At 33.8% G+C, this 23,184-nt stretch overlaps 1 protein-coding gene across 1 annotated transcript in view; it reads left to right on the plus strand.

Moving 5' to 3' along the window:
* Window positions 1-23,184, plus strand: part of CSMD1 (CUB and Sushi multiple domains 1) — a 1,210,323-nt gene that overhangs the window by 1,126,841 nt on the left and 60,298 nt on the right. Inside the window, exons 51-54 of the mRNA XM_056344568.1 lie at window positions 6,780-6,974; window positions 10,710-10,883; window positions 20,127-20,300; window positions 22,307-22,480. Coding sequence (XP_056200543.1) covers window positions 6,780-6,974; window positions 10,710-10,883; window positions 20,127-20,300; window positions 22,307-22,480 — 717 coding nt within the window. The remainder of the gene's footprint in view (window positions 1-6,779; window positions 6,975-10,709; window positions 10,884-20,126; window positions 20,301-22,306; window positions 22,481-23,184) is intronic.

A 23,184-nucleotide genomic window follows, 5' to 3' on the forward strand; every position in this document is an offset into this window, starting at 1 on the left:
TATCCCCAGGTCTATTAAAATGAAGTTTGAAATCATTGCAGTTTGTTTTGCAAAGTATCTCTGATAATATAATGCCTGAGGCAGATGTTTGAAACTCTTTTTGTTAAAAGTATTTATATTAGTTTTGAATCATGAGAAATATGATTCGTGCTGGTCATACAGCAAGACACAGATGGATCGTGGACATTAGGCTATTGTATTTGATTACGTGCAATACCAATCAACATACATCTATTAAGAAAGCTTAATTGAATGACAAATAGATAACTTCCTTCTGTTACTCTACATAGCTATCTCTAGCACATGAAGGGAACTAGAGATATCTATCTGTATTGCTATTTGAAAGTCTTTATCAAGCAGTACTTTAAATCAAGCCAATACTGTCTTTACAAACAACATATGAATCAGAACACTGTGTAAAGTATGCAAAAAATTTCTGCTGAAACCTGTGAATTAGTACATTACTGTTGGTCAGAGAAGTGACTGTGATACACAGTTCCAAGAAATGTCCCATCCAAAAGATGTAGATATACCAAGAAATCTGAATAAATTAAACAACTTTAGTCTCAAGGTATAGACAAGCACTGATGCTTACGTGATTCTTTCCTTACTGTAAGGCAGATAAACTGCCTGTAATACCTTTTACGCCTACTAATATCATCTGGATAATGCTTAAAAAGAAAGGAAAGGATGAACAGGCAAATTTAAGGTTTTAAGTTGTAACTATAGTTAGCTGAGAAACAGTTTTACCTATCGTTAGAATTTTTATACATATTTAAGTTACTCTTGTGAAAAGTCATGTTTCTGTCCTTCTAAGATTAAAAAAAAAAAAAAAAAAGACATAATCTTTTGGGATTTTTTTTTTCTTTTCCATTTCATCAGTATGATTTGAATGTTGTATGCTACTATGGAAATATAGATGCTGATACTTGCAGTGATAAATTACAAAGGGAGAAGAACACAAATGAAATTTCCTTCCTCTCCTTTGAATGATATATTCTCTTCCTATTATTTTATAACATTGCATCATTATAGCATGACTATTATATTTTGTTTGTGAATAATTAGTGAAAATTATTCTTTTTATTTAGTGTGTTACTTTCTTCAGAATATATATCACCAAGTACAGAGGCATAAGGTCTTCTAATGCAGAAAATGAAAGATGGAAACAGAAAAGGATTTAGCTGTCAATGCAAAATTTACATGTGTTGCTCCTTAAATTCAATCCAGAGTCACACTTGGCTATCTAAGTTATTTACTGAATAGAGATATTCATGCCTGGAATAATATCCATAACTATTCTGTAAAGAAACAAAGTAATCTGAAGGTGTTGGTGAGGGTCAATCCATTCATCTGAGACACTTTTGTTTTTAAATTTTGTATTTATATTTTTCAATATTTTTCACCATGTGCTTGTTTTCCTGTGTATCTTTCTCCTTCTCCTGTGAAGTTCCTCTGATTTAGAAATCTAGATTTTTCAGTGTTCTAAAAGGTTTTTTTGGTTTTTTTTTCATCTTGTACATGTGTTTTTTGTTTGGGCACAAAAGCCAAAATTGATAGAAATGGGAACAGAAATAGTATACAGTTTTTCCTGAACATCCTTGTGACTTGAATGATCTCTTTACATTTCATGTGCTAAACATGACAGATAAGAATAGTTATCTTTTGGGGAGTCACTGAATATATTTTCTGAGGGTTTGAGATTTTCTGGACACTTGACCCTGACTTTCTTCATGAAATAAAAATACTCATCTAAATCTTAGGTTCTCCCACCACAGCAGTTGAACTTCTTAGTTGATGCCGTTAAAAGTCTGTCATAGCTTGAATGTGTTGTTGTTTCTTTTTCCTCTGAATAATATAGAAAAACAGTTGGCTTAGACTATTCTTAAGAACTGAAAGAACTAGAAGGAATGAGTGGTGCCTTACTGTGTTAGTAGTGGAATTAAGAATTAAGAAATATGCTGAAAAGAGCATTAAAATAAGAACTGCTAATGAAAAGCAGAATTTTCAGTTCTGTGCATTATCTGTGCTTTTTGACCAGATCTAGAGACTTGCTTTAAAATATTGTGCCAGAGGGTAAAAAAGCAAACTTAATGATTTACTTCCATGTTTCTCTTAATGAGATCAGAAGACCGAATATGTTCACTTATTGCAAGATAATGATGTCATTTTTTTATTATTATTATTATGCCATGGTACCCTACCAGTTCTCTAAAGCTAACTACCATAATTTGTAAACCAAAAGTATGAATGTATACAATATTATATTAAATTTCTATATAATTACATATAAAATGTGCCTATATAGGTTGTACTTCGTATGTGTTGGTGCTGAGATCTGGACAAGCATCTGTTTGCTAACAAAAGATTGCTGAAATAGGATAACTTGTTAGCCTCTGTTCTTACTTGCTTTCCTTTTCATAGAAGTAAGCGCATACATAACCTAGGAAATTGAGTTTGTGATTAATTAATTTTTCTAACATTTTAATTGCCTGGGATGCTCCCTACAACAGCATAACTTTATTTCTTTTTTCCATTACTCCTTTAAAATATTAATTCAAGGATTTAATTCACATCCTTCATTGGTTTATGCTAATGTCTCTAATATGAAACATTTTAAAGAATAGCTAATATTCCTGTTCCATAATCTGCATATTGCAGATTTCACTGTAGATATTTTTGGAAGCTATGGTGTTCTGAGCTGTAACAGTGATGGTTCAGACATTGATTTTTATTTAGAAACTAACTGGAAAATAATTAGAAATTTTAGAAGCCTTTTTTATAATTTTCAGTAAGTCTAGTTATAGAACTATGAATCCTAAATAGTTCTAAAATAAAGCATCAGTTTTATATAAATGCAAAAAATTTGTTAGTATAAACAGGCAAAGATTCACCACCAACTCATCATAGATATTGTGCAATTTTGGGGTGTTTCTTTGCTAGAACATTCAGAACATCATACCCAATAGTTTTCTTAACATTTTCTTTAATAAGTCCTGAGGTCAGGAAGCAATTTTGGGGGTATATTTTCAAGGTTTGATATGTAACATAGAGTACTTATTAAACATTAGTATTTTCAGTATGAATTGTAACAAAACAGTTAATTAGTTTAGGTATTTTAGATTAGTCCAGGTACTTTAGACTGATCACAGACTTGACATAGCTGACTGGATTGACAGACTGAGACTGAATAACATGTGATCCTTTTGTTCATCTATTTTGAGGTTTTGAAGCCTTTCCCATTTAAGTATGTTGAACGTCAAGAAACACTTAAACCCTGTGTGGGGTTTTTTTGTTTTTTTTTTTCTACTAGCATACTGAAACTATCATCTTGCTCAAGTGATTCTATTTTTTTCTTATGTCATTGTTCTTAGATTCTGTGGTATATGGGATTATTTGGTTTCCTACTGACTTCTTATTTTACTAATACTTATGAACTTAAACCACACTGATCTCTCAAGCGTCATTTGTGACCTGACCTTTTTTTAAGCTAATAGTGAATTTAGTCAAAAAGGTTTATTTGAATGTGTCATGGTTTAATCCTAGGTGGTTACTGAGCCCCACGCAGCTGCAAGCTCACTACCCCCAACAATGGGATGGGGGAAAGTCGGAAGCATGAGAAAACTCATGGGTTGAGATCAAGGGAGTTTAATAGGTAAAGCAAAAGCTGTGTGGGCAAGCAAAGCAAAAAAGGAATTCATTCACCACTTCCCATCATCCTGGAGGTGTTCAACCACCTCCAGGAAAGCAGGGCTCCATCGCATATAATGGTTACTTGGTAAAACAAACACCATCAATCTGAATGTCCCCCCATTTTTCTTCTCACCCCAGCTTATATACTCAGCATAATGTCCCTTTGGCTTGTTTGGGTCAGCTGTCCCAAGTGTGTCCCCTCCCCATTCCTGTGCCCCTCCAGCCCTCTTGCTGGCAGGGCACAAGAAAGTGAAAAGTCCTTGACTTAGTATAAACATCACCCAGCAACAACCAAAACTATCCGTGTGCTGTCAACACTGTTCTCACACCAAACCCAGAATACAGCACTGCACCAGCTACTAAAGAAGAAAATAAACTGTCCCAGCTGAAACCAGGACAAAACAATATATTTCTCATTATTGCATTATAAGTTCACAATGCAGTAAGACAGAAATTCCCTTTCCTTTTTCTTTGTGATTGTTTACCTGCTGAAGAATGGCAACCAAGTATCAGATGCCATTACATTTGGAAATAATAATAGCAAGCTCCTGTAATTGAGATATTTTTCCATCATATACATTGCAGCTGTCTTTTTTTTTTTCCCCCTTGAAACAATAGTTACATTGAGTCACAGTATTCAAGATATTCCTGGAATAGCTTGAGCTGTACTTTCTTTTGCTTATGTAGCCATAAGAAAAGACAAGCAAAGACTTGTAGGCAGAAGGACAACAAAAGGGAAGAGTCAGTCCTCTGGTATTCAGATTCTAGGAAACTATTAATAGTGTAGTGCTGTGTTTACCAGAAAAGCAAGTAAAAAGAATAATGAAATTACAAAGAGTTGGTCATTATGAAGAGTTAAAACTAAAAGTTGAGCACATTATTGAACTAATTCTTGTTAGATTTGAGTTTTTGTAACTAACAACTAACAACAGTATGGAAAGGAAACATCTGTATGGCTTATTTACATATTCTGACATAGCTGAACCTCTTATCTCTAAGTGTCTTAAGATACCCCTACGGTTAAGACTAAAATTTTTACTATTACACTAAATAAAAAAAACCCTTTAATCTTTGAAGAAAATTATAAAACTATTGCTTGAAAGGAGAAGTGACAAAAATGTTAAATTGGAGGGGTGTTAAGTACCTATTTAGAATATATTTTATCTTCTGAGACCTATACAATTTTCAGTCAAAGGTGTTAGGTGAGGTGATTTACTATGCTTATTGTATTTAACAAGAAATAAGAAAATGTTTCTTGGTTAATAATTTATAATCTTTGAGTAGCTATAAACCACAGTTTAGTATCAGTATCAAATTAATTAGATTAGGAAGTAGGAAGTCTGCCTTTAACCTGGGAAACTGTTCATAACTAGTCAGAATATTGTTATAAAGGCCAAAGTGAAGAACTATTAAGATTCAAAGTGATTGTACACTGGCAATCCTTCCTAAAATATATTGAAAAAATCTAAGAATAAATATTTTAATATTTCAACTTAATGTAATCTTATAATCTGTCATTTGGAAGTTCTTCAGATGATTTCTACTTCATAAATTCTTACATATCTTCACAAACATGCTGTGGTGCCAGGTCTGCGTTTCCTAGATGCTAGAATTTACCATGGGTAAGATAGCTATTGGAAAAGGTAGATGTATAATTCTAGCATTATCAAAGGTATTCTGAAAAGTGGTGGAAATCTAATTTTTCACAGGAATTTTGCTTCTGTCACTTTCCCTGTATTTCACTGATTGCCTGAACTAGTCTCTTTCATCACATCTTCATACTCGCGACAAGATCACTTTGTACCTCTCAGATAGTGTGAAGCCTACAGAGTATGTAATTTTGTGGGGTCAGCCTTATTAGTCTTTTCCCTGGTGAGATGGTGTAAATTTATTATAACATACATGAGAATCAGACCCTTTATTTCTTCACTACACTTTGGGGTTTTTACACAAGTCCTCCTAATGTTTTTATCTTACACTAAGTGTGGTGATCAAAAAAGTGTGTTTACAAAAGATCAGAGGTGATAATTCTGAAGTAAAACAAACACTTAGAAAATTTATCACCTTCTTTTCGCAACATAAAAGAAACTAATCTTCTATTACATGTTTGTCTGTTTTTACTTGTAAAGCATGGCTTTTCTGAAGTGTTGCTGGGGTAGTAGTTTTTTTCTGAAGTGTTCTTTGGAATGTAAACAGTAACTAGCCCATTCAGAGTGTTTCTATAGCAGGGAAATTCTGAACAACATGGTATGATACAAAATACAGCTATTTTTAAACAAAGTAATCATAAATATTTTCATAAATCTAGGCTAATCTTTAGAGACATAGGGACATTAAGATAGAATGCATGTCAATATCATAAATATTGTAAATATTCTGTGTACTTTATCTTGAATTGCAGAGAGTCAAATTGAAGAGTATTTTAAAATGCCATATATGCTTGGTAGCTATATTAAGCCTTATGAAAAACATAAACTACAGGTCTTGTCTACTGGCAACAACTGCATTATTTTATGAAATCTGAAATACTAAAAGCAACAGAACAGAAAGCACTCTAGAAATCTCTCTAAATGTTATCTTTTTTTTTTTTTTTATGTCAGTGTTCTTGAATGTAATAATTTTCCTGAATGCCCACAGCATACCATTTGAACGTCTGTTAACAGCTTTTATGGCAACCTGTTTTAAGAACTTGTTAGAGCTTTTCAAAGTTAATGTAATGGATAGAAAACTAAAGCATCACATGAACCTTTGCAAAAATTACATGGCATTATTTGGTTTCCCTTTTACATCCGCTGTAGTCTGTAATGTGTTTTATCTCTGAAATATTAAAATAAATGGTATTAGAGAAAGATAACTGTATGTCATTGTTCCACTGCATCTTACTAAATGAAAATGTACCACAGACTCCTGTTCAATTTGTAATACTCACTGTATGATGTTCATTATTTTTTCTAGAACTTGTATATCAAAAATAGTTATGGTATGTTCAATTTTACATTACAAAACTTCTGCCAGTAAGGCAAGTCATTTATCTGTGAAGAAACTTAGTGGTAGAATGCTAATATTTAAGTGTCCTTTCTTCACAGCTCTTACTTGTCCCAGCATAGAGACTCTGCTTTCAGAACATGTTGTCTGGAGACTGATTTCTGGGTCACTGAATGAGTATGGAGCTCAAGTTATGCTCAGCTGCAGTCCTGGATATTATTTATTGGGTCAAAGACTCATACAGTGCAGGACTAATGGAACCTGGAGTATTGGCAATGAAAGGCCAAGTTGTAAGGGTAAGGAACATACTTCCTTACAGAATATTCTATGCTTTTTAATAAAATATTCTATTTTATAAATAGTATAAAGATTCTCATAAAAATATTTCACTATCAGTTTCCTATAAGTAAGCAAATATGAAATTTTCATTAACTTGTTGAAATTAATCGATTTAAACTCTTTATGTGGAAAGTACAATATATTTCATACATGAGTCAATGAAGTAGCATCAGAAGATCAGTCTGGATGATGATCTGTGTCTGACTATGGAGTCATTCAACCAGATAGTGCTTAAGTATTCTGAGAACACTAGGTGATAATGTTATTACTTAGAGGACTCCAGACTAGTTAGATTAGAAGATGATATTGCTTTGACCTCTTGGGTGAGAACTGTACTGTTGGAGAAACATACATATGAGCTTCTATAATGTCTTCATATGAAAGTATCATAAATCACATCAGCCCTGACTTTGGACGTTCAAAGGTTTAGGGAACCCTGACATTCTCAGTGGGATCATACAGTTGACAAGGTTTACAGTGTCAAAGTCCTAATTAATCTCCCCAAAACTTCATTTCTTCATTTCCAATGTGTTATTTGCTTTAGTTGGAGAGGATATTTGGCACGTTCATCTAGTTCTGCTACCCTTAAAGCAGAAACCTTTCCCTCATTATGGTAATACATGCTCTCTTTCAATGCCAGGGCAGCACAGAAGATCCCATCATTTGAAGGAAAATGGCCAACTGGCAGGCCTAGAATACTAAGCAGAACTGGAAATAAGATTTGGGCATTCAGTTTTTCAGAGTACTATATAATTTTCAGTGAGGTATTCAAATGTAGTATTTCGTCCTGAAAGAGATGCTAAAATAGATGCTTTATTTTCTTTTTAGAGAGCGCCACTTATTTTCCCCCCTTTTCCTAATGTTAGAAGATATTTGAGAATGACTACTCTGAAACAAGCTGAATCAATAAGAGAATTTTTATGACAGCGGTTTAGGAAGGAATTCTTGGGATCAAGTGAACAGTTTACTAAATTATACCTTCTGGTATTTTTTAAGAAAAGAGAACAGAATCATTCCGCTCTGTCAGACTCTGTTAAGACTGTAGACATGTCAATAATACCTTATGATAAATGGTACCAAAAGTATTTCATATGATTCTATGATAGTGATAACAGAACGAACATCAAAACCAGATAGCTTTTCATATTCCAAATAAATCGTTGAGCAAAACATTCAGTATGATGTACATATTGTGATAAACAGAAAACAAAATTACTTTGCCTAAATACAAGCTCCTAATGCCATATGAGACAAATTACAGTGTCTAAGCTGGTAGATACTGAAGAGACATGAGACTGATTCTCAGTCTTCTTCAACAGCAGCTGGAGGCTAGACAGAACACCCAAAGTCATCTCAGATGGTCCCAAATCATTCCCAAGGGTGACTCAAGTATAAATTGACACAAACTCTCAACAGTACTGGGAAGTGTGTGGCTACAAACCTAAGGCATGGAATTATAGAGGCAGTATTAGAGAATGATGCTAGTATGGGAAAAGAACAAAGAAAAGAGAACCAAGATGGATGTTACATAATTTAAATAAAATTAATACAAAACAATACTTATTTTCTAGAAAAGAAAAAAAACTGAAGATGTTTTCAGAACAAGTCTGAGAGAACTACTTGTAACAACAATCAATGCAATACATACATGAAAGCAATGTATCAGATCTTATCTAAATGATGATGAGTTGTGGAATTATGTTGTTTCTGATTTATTCCTCTACTTTTGTTTTGGGAAAATGTCCTTCTGAAAACATTCAGTTGGAAAAATAAGGTGACTTCTATATCTCGTATAAACCAGTAACAGCTATAACAATTTTCTTTTCAGATTTAAAACTAATGATTTTTTATTCTGTTAATAGCAATTGTGCCCCCTTCTGTGCACACATGCTAAAAAACCTAGTTTTCCATTTTACTGCCTAATATGCAGCTACTGCTCAGCTGCTAAGAAGTCTTTGAAAAGCTAGTTCTTGACCAGCCTCTACAAGTGCCGAATTTTTATGTAAACAGAAAATGTGGTGACCCACATAGGATGCAATTAACCAAAACCAAAGTATTAGATAGATGTAGAAACCCAGGGAGTTGCTGATTGAAGAAACATTAGTTTATTTCTAAGAAAGATACATTATTTTGCCCTCTGATAGAGGACTGTTTATAATTTAATTATGGCAAACTTCATTCCTCAAGAGATGTTCAGTAGTATTTCCATTGGATATAGTTCATTAAGATCCAGAAATACACTGTATTTTGAGGAGTCTACTATTTACTTTCTGTCATTCAATTGCTAAAGATAGGTTATATAAATATAGATTCTAGCTTCGGTATTTCTGAAGCAGCAGGAAAGCTAATTGAAACACTGATGATAAGGCATTTAGATCATATTTCTTAATATCTATTTGTGAATATATCTCTAAAAGAATTGCAAAACATCAAATTAAGGGGATTCTGGATTAAAAGAGGCCTAACTAATAAATCTATTTTATTTTTCTATGATTATGCTGATCAGCTACCTAAAAAATCATGAGGCGGTTCATTACTCGTGTAGTTTAGTTATCTTCAACTGGAAACACTGTAATTAAAAATAATAAAGCATCTGTAATATGTTTAGAACAATTCATTCTATTGCATTTTAGGAAAATAATAACGTAGCATAAGTGTAATTAATATTCAGCATAGCATTAGAAGTTACAGTGTTAGACTACTCCACAAATTACATTAATGTGACTTGTTTGTAGTCAAAAGGAGTCTTATCCACCTCTGGAAACCTTATGTGCGTAAGAAACTTTGAGCACATATATTCTGATTATGACTGATAACAGCACAGTGGTATGTACTTGATTTTATCAAAGTTCTACCCAATTCCATGTTGTTTTCTGTAGTGAACCTTTTAAACTATAGAAGATTGTGGCCTTGAGGTTGCAGATAGGACTTTTAGTTGTGATTAACATGTCTTGAAAGTAAACCCATTATTTATGCTAAAATATAATAAAATTTAATTGAAGCTCTTGAAGGCATTGTTTTACATCTTAAGTTACAATATTATTGATATGTTTTTCTAGAAACAAAAGACATGACAGAATGGTTTTAATTAAATTACAGTTTGATACATTCTTAAAAGGTAATTTGTCATGTGGTGCCTGTAATAGCTGTGGGTTGCAGCTGATGCTACAGAAGGTTTCTGTGATAACGGATCAAGTCTAGCCTTAAGAAACAACAGAAGTTGTGTATTTTAAGCAAGCAGACAACCATAAATGTTACGTGATTATAAATAGTAGTGGGAATAAGAAAAAAGACAGTTCATAACAATTCAGAGTACTACGTGTTAAGATAGTATCTTTAAACAGACATAACACTTAAAATGGCTGGGTAAAGTATATTTGAGGAGTAGCCAAGAGTATGTACACACTCAACATAACCACAGCCTCCCTGAACATTCATGTAATTCCATTTTTTCATAACTGAAAATACAGATTGTGTTTAAGCTGCTGCCAAGATGTGAAGAATTTTCAGATTTTGAACATGTGTTACCAAATCAAGCATAATTTTAAGCCCTTACTGTGGAATACAACTCATATTTATTCCTATTACAATTTTTAAGAAAATATGAAGTGGAATATTGTCTTTTAGTCTCAGAAATTATGAAAAGTATTTTCATATTTCAGTTTGTTCTGTTGTTTGGGTTTTTTTCCTAGTTATCTCCTGTGGTGGTCTTCCGTCTCCACCAAATGGAAATAAGATTGGAACTTTAACAGTGTATGGAGCTACTGCAATATTCACCTGCAACACAGGATACACATTAGTTGGTTCTCATGTGAGAGAATGCTTGGCAAACGGTCTCTGGAGTGGTACTGAAACCCAATGCCTAGGTAAAAAAGCAAATTTCTTTGTTTTGTTTTGTTTTAAGCAAACATGGTATTAAGTACTGGAATTCAGCTCTTATCAAGCAACAAAAATTTAAAATCAATGAAAAATAATAGTATCTTAAGTACAGAAATATTGTGTATTGCATATGATTTTATAATACTCTACTAGCATATAAATTTTTAATTATAAATTAAATTATATTTTATATTGTAATGCTTTTCAGACCAGGAGTGTTTTTAAGTGACTCACCCACATTTACAGTGCTTTGGTTTGCTTTGTGGAGCAGTCACAGGGTGTATGATCAAACTAAGCTGGAAGATGAGCTTCAGTTCAGGAGTATTCCTGGTGCATTCCAAATACAGATGAGCTTTCAGCATATTGAGCGTTTAGTTGAGAGAACTAGACAAGAGAAAGCCTAAAGTAAAACAAAACCAACACCCTTCCAAACCTCGATATATCTATATATAGTTTAGACCTTAGATTGTCATCCCAACTCTTTCATTCTTCATATCCATTCATATTGATTTACACTCATATAGACATAAGAAAATTGTTTTCTTTTACAGTAATCTTTGAGGCTTAGCAGTGGGTTTATTCTTGGCTGTGGAAAATGTATTTATTTTTGGAATATTTTATTTGCTTTATCTACCTTCAGTCTGCAGATTTTCCTCTTGCCTCACAGATGAATGTACTGTTGTTCTCAGAAAAGGAGGAATCTTCTTTCTTCTCCAGAGTTCAACCTCACTTAAAAAGCAGTTTTCTTCTCTTCTGCCTAGCCACATGCTTTTAGCAGAACACATAGTGTTCCATGCCTATCTAGTATATTTTAAACAAAAGAGTTTGACCACTCATCATTTGCAAGAAATGAATTGTTTTACAGAGGAAATAATTGATTAAAAAAACCAAACACCAAAACCCAAAACCAAATACCAAAACAAATAAAGTAACTAAGATATCATTATCCAGAATGATCCATATTCCTGTTTTTTTGCAGCAATGAAACTGTAAAAGCATTGTTTTATAAGGAAATGGTAGTAGCTGTAACACGAATTGTCAGAAATTATTCTCTATTCAGAACTCACCTCTTTTTCAGGTAGCCTAGAGCAATGTTTGACTAATTAGATACGTCTGACAGTAACATTTGACTTAAAGCTTTTAAATATATTATGCTGAATCATTTCTAAATTATAAAATCTCCTGTTCTCCTGTTCTATAGAAACATTGTCTTAAAAAGTGTATTAACATGACCATTTTGCATTTAAAAATATAATGCCAGTTATCTTCCTCTGACCTTGGTATCATCAAAACATCCTATTAAAAGAATGTGGATAGGTGTGTTTTGCAGTATGTGATGAAGAACAACATACTTTTGTCCTATCTGAAGAAATAAATTTAAACCAAAACTGAAAAAACCCCAATTTTTTCTAAGGATCACATCTTCAAACCTTCATGCTGTTTGAAGAATTCTTCATGTTGTAAGTTCCATGAACCAAAATAAACCCATCTACATTTTCAGTAAGTCAGTGTCAATATGGATCTGTAAGAAAGAAGGTTTTGTACCTAAAGAACTGCTAACAAAAGGTTGCTGAGCATTCTTAGACACCTGAATCCATTCTTAACTTTAGTCAATAGCGTCACTAACTTTCTGTGTTCAAATAGGTGTACGTATGATCTTTGGCATATTAGGTTGCTGGTGCTCATTACCCTATAAATATGTGATAAGTAGGTAGTCTGTGCTGTTTTGTCTTAAATTTCTAAACAGTTGCTTCATAGCACCATCATAAAGGGTATTTGCAGTTTCTGGGCTTTGAGCTCGTGCTGTCATGGAGTGCAAAACTGAAAGAAAGGGCTACAGTTCCCCTGAGCGAAACAGAAAATCAGAGCTGCATTTGAAAACACAGCAACATTCCCTTGGTAGAATATTCTATTAAAAGAAAAGAAGAACATCTGCATCACAGTAACCAGGTGTGATGGGACCACATACCAACTCAATCATATCTTCAAAAAGCTGTTTTCAGTTGTCATAAATTTAATCTTATGAAGTTATTAAGAAAAAAGAATAGCAAGTTTGATTAGATAAACATGATTTTTAAAACAGTGCTAGTGACAACATCCTGAATTTCTGGAGATCTTTAATGCCTGAAAAAAAACTTTTAGAGAAAACATTTTGAAACAAGTTGCAAGCTACAAGACAGTAATGCTTTAACAGACAAAAGCTTAGTAATCTAACCTTGATGAAAAAGAATGTGTAGTTACCAGCTGCGTATTAATTCTATTCATCATCAGTATAGAGCAGACAATTTTATGGGATATATGTGAAATAGAGAAATGTGGGAGTCTTTATTCAGAGACAGGGATAAAATCTCAGTCTTTGTGTCCTACTTGCCATTTTGATTGCCTTTTCTTCTTTCAATTCAGATACTAGGCTGCAGCAGCAAGGAAAATGAACACAGAATGTTGTCAGAAAAATAAATATTGGCATGAGATCATGTAATTCAGATCTGAATTAAGATTTTATAACCTTTGAATATGTATTCCTGATTGATTCCTTCATTTTGCAATGGTAACATTTGTAGTATATTTTTTTAAATACAGTTTTACAGTGTATCATCTTTTAAGACACAGGATGGTCCAAAGTAGCAACCATTGTCTAACAGGGCTAATCTAGCTTCTAAATGGCCATTTGTTATTAGTGAGTTCTCAGCAAGAAGTAGTTGTTTCTGGCAAATTTTTTGAAAAGGAAAAACACTTCTCTGGCTTGATTTATTTTCAATTGCATACACTATATTTTTCAGTTTAAAATACACTGTATTAAGAATGATGTCATTTTGATGTAGGAAATAATGGCATAAATGAAGTTTATATTTAGAGCAGTAAAGGAGTAAAATAAAACTTTTTTACCTTGGAAAACAGATTCCACTGAGGTTCTGGTTAGGGGAACGTTATGCTTCAGCATTACTTTTTCACATACATAAGTTCATCAGTTCCACAGTGGAGCTGTGTAAGAGTTTTGTACGTGAAGACATGTCAGCTTCCTACTGGTGTGGGATTATCCTTGGACTGAGGCTGACTGACATTTAAAAGATGCTGGAACTGTGTAGATTCAACAGCCCCAAATTTGCATGTGTAGGAGTATTTTCTTCAGCTCTGTCTTCTGTTGCAAACATGCAACCTATATTGTAAAAAAAGAGCTATTACACCTTAGGTTTTGCAGTGTGTCATACCATTCATTGCCAGTGTACTGCCTGACACCTGCCTTTAATGATTTCAAGCATAAAGATATGTGTTAGCATTCATTCATTTTAACTAATATGAAACACCACTTCATTATCTGACCAATAATAATAGTATTCAGTACTTATGCACTGCTTTTCTTGAAATCCTCTACACACAGGATAATTTAGCTGCCAACATATACAGGCTAAATAATATACAAATCTCAATGGATTCTGTTTGTATTATAAATAACTCTTGCACATGGAAGGTTGGAAAAGTTTTTTTTTTCTTCTGTTCTGACTACTGAGAAATATATTTTACCACTGAACACCCTAGAAGATTAATATTCTACAGTAGCCATAAATTTAAATTCAAATAGTGTAGAGATGGAGAAGAACTGATCAGTACAAGACTTACATAGTGAATGAGTTTATTTTCGAAGTCATTTTAAAAACTACACACAGTGAATGCTTTTAACTCTTTTGGAAACAGCTAATAAGTTTACTAGGTCTTGTAGTTGGGAAAGACTGTTTCTATATACAGCTTGAATTTCACTTATATGAATTCATCCTTTTCTTCTCCAGAAGTGATTTGCTGTTGGATTTTGTCTGTTTCATTTTTTTACAAATCCACATTGAAACAAGTATCCATTGCTATTACCTTATCCCCTTGGTCATAACTAAATTTTTTTTCCACCTATCTGCATTGTAAATTATTTCTGCAGATTAATTCCCACTTGTTATAAACAGAGAACCTCTTGCAGGAACTATTGTTGCAGTAAGAGCAATGCTTGTTTTATGATACTTCCCAATCCTTTTTCTAAAAAAACTTGATGGACTTTGGTTTCTATTTGAGCGATTGCATTGTTGAATGCAGCCCTATGCTTAGAACTGTTAAATGTATGGATCTACCTCACTAGACCAAAAAGAGCATGTTTAGAGCTGGAAGGTTGTTAATCACTATTTAGTCTTTGCTATTTCAAAATCAGACAAGCTCTAGTGCCAAAAATACTGCACAGCTCTGAGTATGAAGGTCTAAATATGAGTTACGTGCATGTTGCAAAAGGTTGTATTTCTGCTACTGAACCTCTTTGTGCCTCTCTGTGTTCTCTTACATAAGGGATATTCACACCATGTACTTTAGACACCTAATTTAGATGCAATTTAGAGTACAATCTAAGATCCTAAATTCCCAACAAGGTCAATGGAAGTATGCAGGCTCCTCCAGAGAGCAATTAAGGACAGGTAAATTCTTAAATTTTAAAGCTAGATGATGTGAATGCTGCCAGTTGTGTATTCTTACATTTCAAGGACAGCATACACCAAATTTATTTCAGAGTGCCTTTAGGACTTACCTGAAGCCGTCGAACATCAGGAGGCAAACACCCAGGGAGCTCTGAATGAATCTTTCCATTTCAAAGGAATGATAATGAGTCAGAGATGCTTTTTACCTACACTGTACCTGCATGACTGTAATTCAGGACAGCTATAGATGAAAATAGGTATCTTTTTATGTTACCCACTGGTCTGTGCAAAATCAATTTATAATTCAGGCCAGCTGAGTACACTAATTTCCCTAAGTCAGGAAAGGGTTTGTCAAATCCTTATTTGTCTCAAAAGAAAGCTAAAGCCACTGACTGTGGTTAATGAGTCCAAGGCTAAAATAAGACCTAAATATTCAGTTAGTTAGTAATACATGTATTTTGTCTTAGTTATACAAGGATAAATAAAAATTTGTAGGAATTTTTTTTTTTTCATTTTCATTCACTTACACTGCTGATACTTCTATCTCTTCCTCCTTTTTCCTTCCAAGAACAATTGCACCTATAAGACACAAAACATATGTGCTTGTGTGTGTGCTTTGTGTGCCTACATACGTGTAGGGCATAGGTCAAACTGGAAGCATTTAAGAATTTGCTTAACTCCATCTTTAGTATTGGTGGCATTTAATCATGGACTGAAGTGTTTTCCTCAACAGGTTTTTTTTTCCTGACTTTTTATGACTTTCAGGTGCAAAACTATACATAAATAAGTCAAGGACATATTTTAAAATCTAAACTTAAATATAATCTACTCTATTCCGTTTTCATTAATTTTTTAGCATATTTTTTCCAACACAAGTAAGAATTCCATATCTGATGTAATTCTGTAATATATATATAATCCTCTACATTTTTCAGTGTGAAAAAATGGTGCTACTGACCACACTCATGTAAAAATATCTGATACCATAATTCATAACTCATAGGTAAACAGCAGTATGTTATTGTGATATTGTCTTATATATCAAATTCTCATTAAAATACAGTAGAATTATTTGTATCTTGCTTTCCAGATGTTTTAGAATAAAACTACTGAACCAACCTTGAAAGATGAGAAAAATTTCCTTAATTTTTCAGAGCATATAAAATTATAAAATTGACTTATAGCCTCCTTAATTTTCTTTTAATCTAGTTTTACTTGATGGGAAAATTACATGCATTTTGTATTATTACAGTGCTCTTTCAGTTCTTGAGTTGTTGGAATATTTAATGTAAATGAGTCAAAATTCCCAGAAAAATCACTAAATCCACTAGCTGGAATGATCTATAAATAAAATGATGCACATAATAAGTTCACCAACTTGTTAAATCCCTGTTTAAGAGAAAGTGCAAAATATTTTGTGTTTTGCATTATGCCACTTGGCACATCTCAGCAATGTTTCTGCTAGAAATTCCCTGAGGTTGTCTGTGTTTGGCTTCAGTGTAGCAACTGCTTTTCAATTCTTTACTATTTAGGTCTAGAAAAAAATTAAAACCTAAAATGTATTCTATTCTATTTCACCTCAGTCCCTGGAAAAAAATAGGGAGTGAGTACTAGGAAATAAGTCCATTTCCAAGCATAGGGAAAGTAAGAAGATAATTGGAAACAGACAGGATAGAACGATCAAAAATGAACCTTAATAATCTTACAGCCTTTTCTGATGGCTTTCTCATCAGGTGTAGATTTCAGCAGTAGATTTCTTTCACTTTGTGATATAGCAAAACATTTGAAACTGTCTCCCATAGTATCCTTGTAGCCAAACTGAGAAGACAGGGGCTGGATGGGGAGACTGCAAACTGGGTGGGAAACTAATTGAACAAACAAACAAAGGGCAGTGTTTCATGATTCCAGTCGTGACTAGTAGCCAGTAGATACTGAGGATGCATACTGAGGGCAATATTATCCAACCTCTGTCAATGACTTGGATAACAGGTTGGGGTGCAGCCTCAGCAAGTTTGAGGATGGCACCAAACGATGGGAGAGCAGTCGGTGTGATGGATTGCAGTACTGCTAGGCAGAGGAACCTTGAGAATATGGAGGAACGGGCCAACAGGAAGCTCTTAAAGTTCAACAAAGACAAGTACAGAACCCTACACTTTTCCTAGAATAATGCCATTTGTGAGGAGTGCCTTGGAACTGACTGGTTAGAAAGAAGCTTTAAGGAAGGAACCCAGGTGACCTAGGGAGAGGCTGAACAAGGGTGAAAAGTGTGGTTTTGCAGTAAAGGAGATCACAGACTGGACTGTATGAGCAGCCATGTAGTCAGTGGGTCACAGTTATTTCCTCTTCAGCACTTATGTGGAAAACTCTGTGTAGTTTTTGTGTCTTCCACCATAAAAGAGAGATATTGGAAACTGAAGCAAGTCTGGGGGAAGGGCCCTTGAGGAGCTAGGGGGTGGAATATGTGATAAACAGAAGAGGCTGAGTGAGGCTGGAGAAGAGAGAATGGTAAGGGGGATCATATTACTAATTTGGGCTGAGAACAATAAATTAAGTTATTCCATGAGCCATTTCAAGGAGAAAAATGTGTTTTCAATGTCCTTGTTACTCTCTGTAAGATGCCATACTCGCTGTCAGGTGAAGAGTAGCTATATAAGTTGGGTGTGAAAAACTTACATTCATACTTTCTTCCACAAATTTAGAGACTATCACAATTAAAGACATCAGCCATCCTGCAATTAAGATTCTTGTAATAATCTTACGTGTGTGAAAAAAATAATAAAGTGGCATGCATTCAATGGCCCTTCTAATGTTTTAGAAGAGCCATTGAATGTAAATTAATTATACTGTCTACCATTATTAAAGGGGCTTTATTAGAAAGGAGATTCAATCCTAAAGAAGCTCAGTTACGAAGAAGCCTGCTGTTGGCGGATACAGCCTGATACAGAACATCATCCACCCACCCCCATTCTAGCTGTGGTCATGAGTCTCAAGTCCTTGTCCTTGCATCTCAAAATGATGACTTAGCAGTTTCAAATGAAATTCTTGCCAGTTGTAATTAATCAGTGTCACCAAAAAAAACCAAAACCCTAGAAAATAACTTTTTTTCTCCTCTTTAATCAGTAAAGAGACAGGTCCCTGCTCAGCAGCTCTGTTTTCAAACAGAATGAAGACTTGAGAGAGAATAAAATCATTGCTTGGGTTCCTTAGTGCCAAGAGCGCTATTACCCTGGAGTAATGTGTTCTGTATCGTTTAACAGCACCTGTTATATCTAAGGAGGAAACAGTGCTGGCAGATATTCTTTCCTTTCTATGCCTTCATCTATCTGGAAAAGGTGGATATTTCAGTTTATTGACCAGATTAGAAAGCAATATAAAGAAGATTTTATTGTAAATTTGGCTTGAATATGAATTTATAAGCACAGAAAAGGCATTAAATATATCAGTTTAGCTAAGAATCAGCTGAAGAGAACATAAAGGTGATTATCTGGAAAGAGTAAACACAATAAAACCACTTTTTACAATTCATTACTAGTAGCCACTAATAAGTAAACAGGAACTTAATTGTAGAAACTGGAGGTGAATATTAGAATGTGAAAATAATAAGATATACTTAGTTGTAGAATCTTATTTCTTTTTCCCTCAAGAAGTCTGTGTAGAAAGCTGCTTTCTGTATTGCACGTTTTAAATTAGACTGGGGAAAAATTCTAATAAATAGAAACGTAAATAGGGGCCTAAAAGTCATTGTAAAGCAGCTAATATAGCTAAGTGGGACATATATACATATCTGAAACAACTCAGGGTTTCTTCTCTTGAAGGCAATAGACTGACTGTGATCCCACAGAAATTATTTGTTTTCTTTACTTTTAAAAAATGTAGTTCTGCTTAATTTTAATTTGATTACAATCTTAGGATCTGCCTACATATTACTGAAGTCCTGGTAGTGAGAAATCAGTTATTTGATGGATATATATAATAACAAGGGCCATGTTTGTTCTAATACAATAACAACACTAAAATGAGAAAACAAGCATGAAAATTGATCATTTCTGCTGTTAAATCATTGGAACAATGCCTGGACATGTTTTTGCCTAAGATCCTTCCAAGACAATTTCCAAGAAAAGTTCAAGTTGACTTAAACCAGTACTGATCCTGGTAGGCAGCTTGCTAGAAGCTGTGCTGGTTTGGAGGGCAAGAGATTTTCATTTTATGGATGTAGACTGTTCTGTGCTGGCTGGCCTTTGCCAGAGAATGGTCCCAACCACGTTTAACTTTAGTGGAGACGTACTTACAAAGTCCAAGGCAAATCATGTATAAGAGAAATCAAAACCCTATGATGAAATAATAGTATGAATTTGAGAGTTAAAGACCTTTTAATTCACGGTTCTCTGAGGAAAAAGGCAACTTTACTAAGGGAAAGAAAAAAAAAAAAAACATGATAAAATTGTCAGTTTTCTAGTAATTAAACTGAGTTACTTGTAATTTCAGATATTTGCAATTTACATTTCCCATTCTTCTGACAAATTTGTCATTTCTGCAACAGGATCTGCAGAAACTATATGTATGAAAAATAAAACTATTTCAATATCACTTCACCCTAAAAATATAGAAGAAATATCACCTGTAGTTTTTACACCTCAGAACTTGTTCTGTAAAGTGCAGTATTTGACTCTAACGTATTGTTTATTGAAAGAAAGGGTGCAATTTTCTTTTTCTGTCAGCATTCATGTAAATGTTAACAAGGTTTGTAAGAATATACAGTTTTGATAGGTTGTTCTTTTATTGTAGCTGGTCACTGTGGCTCTCCAGACCCAATTGTAAATGGTCATATTAGTGGAGATGGTTTCAGTTATCGTGATACTGTAGTCTACCAGTGTAATCCTGGCTTTCGACTTGTTGGTACATCTGTCAGAATTTGTCTACAGGATCACAAGTGGTCTGGACAAACTCCTGTTTGTGTCCGTAAGTATCATTAATTTTTCATTGAAATCTTACTACTATTTTAAACATAATTTGACGTTAACGGTAGATTGGATGTTCAGAGGTGTTTGAATGAGGTGCAATATTTATTGGACCTATTTTCAATTACAAGGGTCATTCTGATGTTCAGTTACAAGTGTCATTCAGCACAACTGAATATCTATATCCAGTAATTTCTGATTTCTCTTGTTTCAGAAATAGGATGACATAGGCATTGAAGTGGGTTGAACAGCAGGCTACAACTGTGTAACTTCATCTATGTCTTTCTCCGAGCATAATTTCTATGTCAAATGTGGGCTTATTGAGCCTCTCCTGATTCTTTCAGCAGAAATACCAAAAGCCTATCCTCTGTTTTCATTGTTTGGTGGGTAAAGCTGCAGTACTGTTCATCTGTGCAGTTTTGATGGTGACTGCCTGTTCTTCCAAGTTGGCCTCCTAATATTTACCAGTGTAAGCCCAGGCATGGTATTGGATTATACCACGTCTGTTAGAAAAAATGTGAACTCTTTTATAACCTGTAGCAGGATTTTTTTCTGCTCTTAATTCACCTGCTTTTAAAAATCCCATTATTAATTGTGGGAATTGTTGAGTCTTTCCTACTCCCCTCCTCACTTGCATGGAAGATTTTCTGACATTTTCTGAACCGTCAGCCATTTGAACAGTCAAGACTGATTTCTCATTTTTATATTACTACTTTGTTGTGTAGTTGATTTTATTATTCTTTTCCAGTTTTAATAAGGCTCCTCATTTTTATACAACCTTCGTTATTTTTAATGGATATTTATATCAATTATTTCAATTTTGTAATTTTTCAAGGTATCTGAAATTCAGACAGAAGCACTTTTGCCTACATAGAGATAGTCACTGAGATGATCAGCTTTTCTGTTCAATCCATGTCAGTATCTTTGTTTCATTTCTGAGAAAATATATTATTGATTAGTCATTGCACTTTAAAATGTTCAGTTTTTTCTTTCTTAGTGGTAAAATGAAAATTTCTACCTGTATACAGCTACAGGAAATATCTGTCAAGTGTAATTGTCCTTTCAAATTCCTATTTATATCTTCAAGTGATTTATATTCATCAAAGGAGAAATTCCACCAGCTAGCATTATTACTTTTAGTGGATTAATTTTACCATGCAGTGAATAAAATACCTTCCAAATAAAGGGGCAAAGCTGAGGGTAGGGGGAGGTTATTTCTTCTACATTGATGTTATCATTACTGCTATGAGAAGAGTTATTGGATTATGATATATTTGTTTTGGGTATGACAAACACCACAAGCACAATATTTAAAAGTTGTGTGTGTGTCTGTGTATGCATTCTGATTTTATATTGTCAGTATCCGTGCTTTTCTATCTTCTGCTGTATTATTTTAATGCCTTGTCATGTAGAAAGCTAGAGCTTGACCATAAGAATTGCATTTTATAAGTGTCACTTAAGCATAGTCAACACATGTAAAACACATAATGGGAAATTTACTCCCAACAATGATTTTTCTGTTGCTATAAGAAAATCTGATCAAAAGGATCACTGCTTCAGCAAAGCAGCTCAACAACTTTGGAACAGGAATGCTTCAGAATTCTAGAATGCTCTGAAGTAGTACATAAAATTCAATTTGATGTTACTACATTTTGGTGCTTGTAGGGAAAAGAATATTTTCTGTTGTTTACATTACTAGGAAACATAGTGAACTCTACATTTTTTTTTAAGGTCTAATACATATCAGATGTGTGTCAAGATGCATATATATAAAAATTATTTATATTACAATTTTCAACATGAGGTAAAATTAGATTCTAAAGTTTTTTGATTTTTTTTTAATCTGGCAGTTAAGAATTCTGAATAAATATATCCTAATTTTTCTGAATTTTATTTTGTAAATATAAAAGACAAATTCAGAAGGAAAAAAAAAATCCAATCTGCAAGTGATTCCATGGAACAGTACCTTTCAGCTAGAGGCTAGCCTGCCTATTTTTCTTTTAACAGCGATCACCTGTGGACATCCTGGGAATCCAGCTCATGGAATGACTAACGGCAGTGAGTTCAACTTAAATGATGTTGTAAATTTTACTTGCAACACTGGGTACTTACTTCAGGGTGCTTATCGAGCGCAGTGCCGAAGCAATGGACAGTGGAGTAGCCCTTTACCCAACTGTCGAGGTGAGAAACTTTCTCATATGTTCTCTGCTCTCTAATGACTTATTTCATGCGTGATCCTGCCTTAAAAATAGTGGGATATAATTCAGAAACCTGTCCTTTAAGAACTTATTGCCACCTTTATTTGAGGTTTTGCATTTCTATATTGGAAAATGAAGTTAGGGCTGAGGTCTGGTGAAGCCTAGGTTTTTGAGTATTTTACCTCAAAGTTCTCAGACTGCAATCCCTCACATTTAGTTTATAGACATATAAAGTGTACTTTGTCTCAAAAAAGTTATATTACATTAATAAATTACTGTTGGCTGTAGTAGAGTAAAAAACTGTAGTAGAGTACAGTTCCCATAAATGGTCCATTACTCCTATTAAATCTTATGCATATGAACATTTGTGCATCAAAACACTGTTAGTTCTTCTGTATTTCCTAGTAATACCTAAGAGGTGTTCATAACTTTTGTACAGAAAAATATGATAAAGGTTTAATTCTGATTGTGTTTTTTGCGATCACATAACTGAACTTGATTACTAGTATACTCTGGGTATGACAGGGATGTCTGAGAGATAAGAATGAAGCAAGGGTTTGTGTTATGAAGAAAAAAAGTGTATCAAATGTACATATTATGGAAGGACACAAAGAAACCATTGTAAAACACCATCCAAAGTTCTCCGATTTCGTTGTGTTCTTATCATTTATTTATCCAGATGCCAAT

The sequence above is a fragment of the Falco biarmicus genome, chromosome 6 (genome assembly GCF_023638135.1).
Source record: "Falco biarmicus isolate bFalBia1 chromosome 6, bFalBia1.pri, whole genome shotgun sequence".
NCBI classification, from domain to species: domain Eukaryota; kingdom Metazoa; phylum Chordata; class Aves; order Falconiformes; family Falconidae; genus Falco; species Falco biarmicus.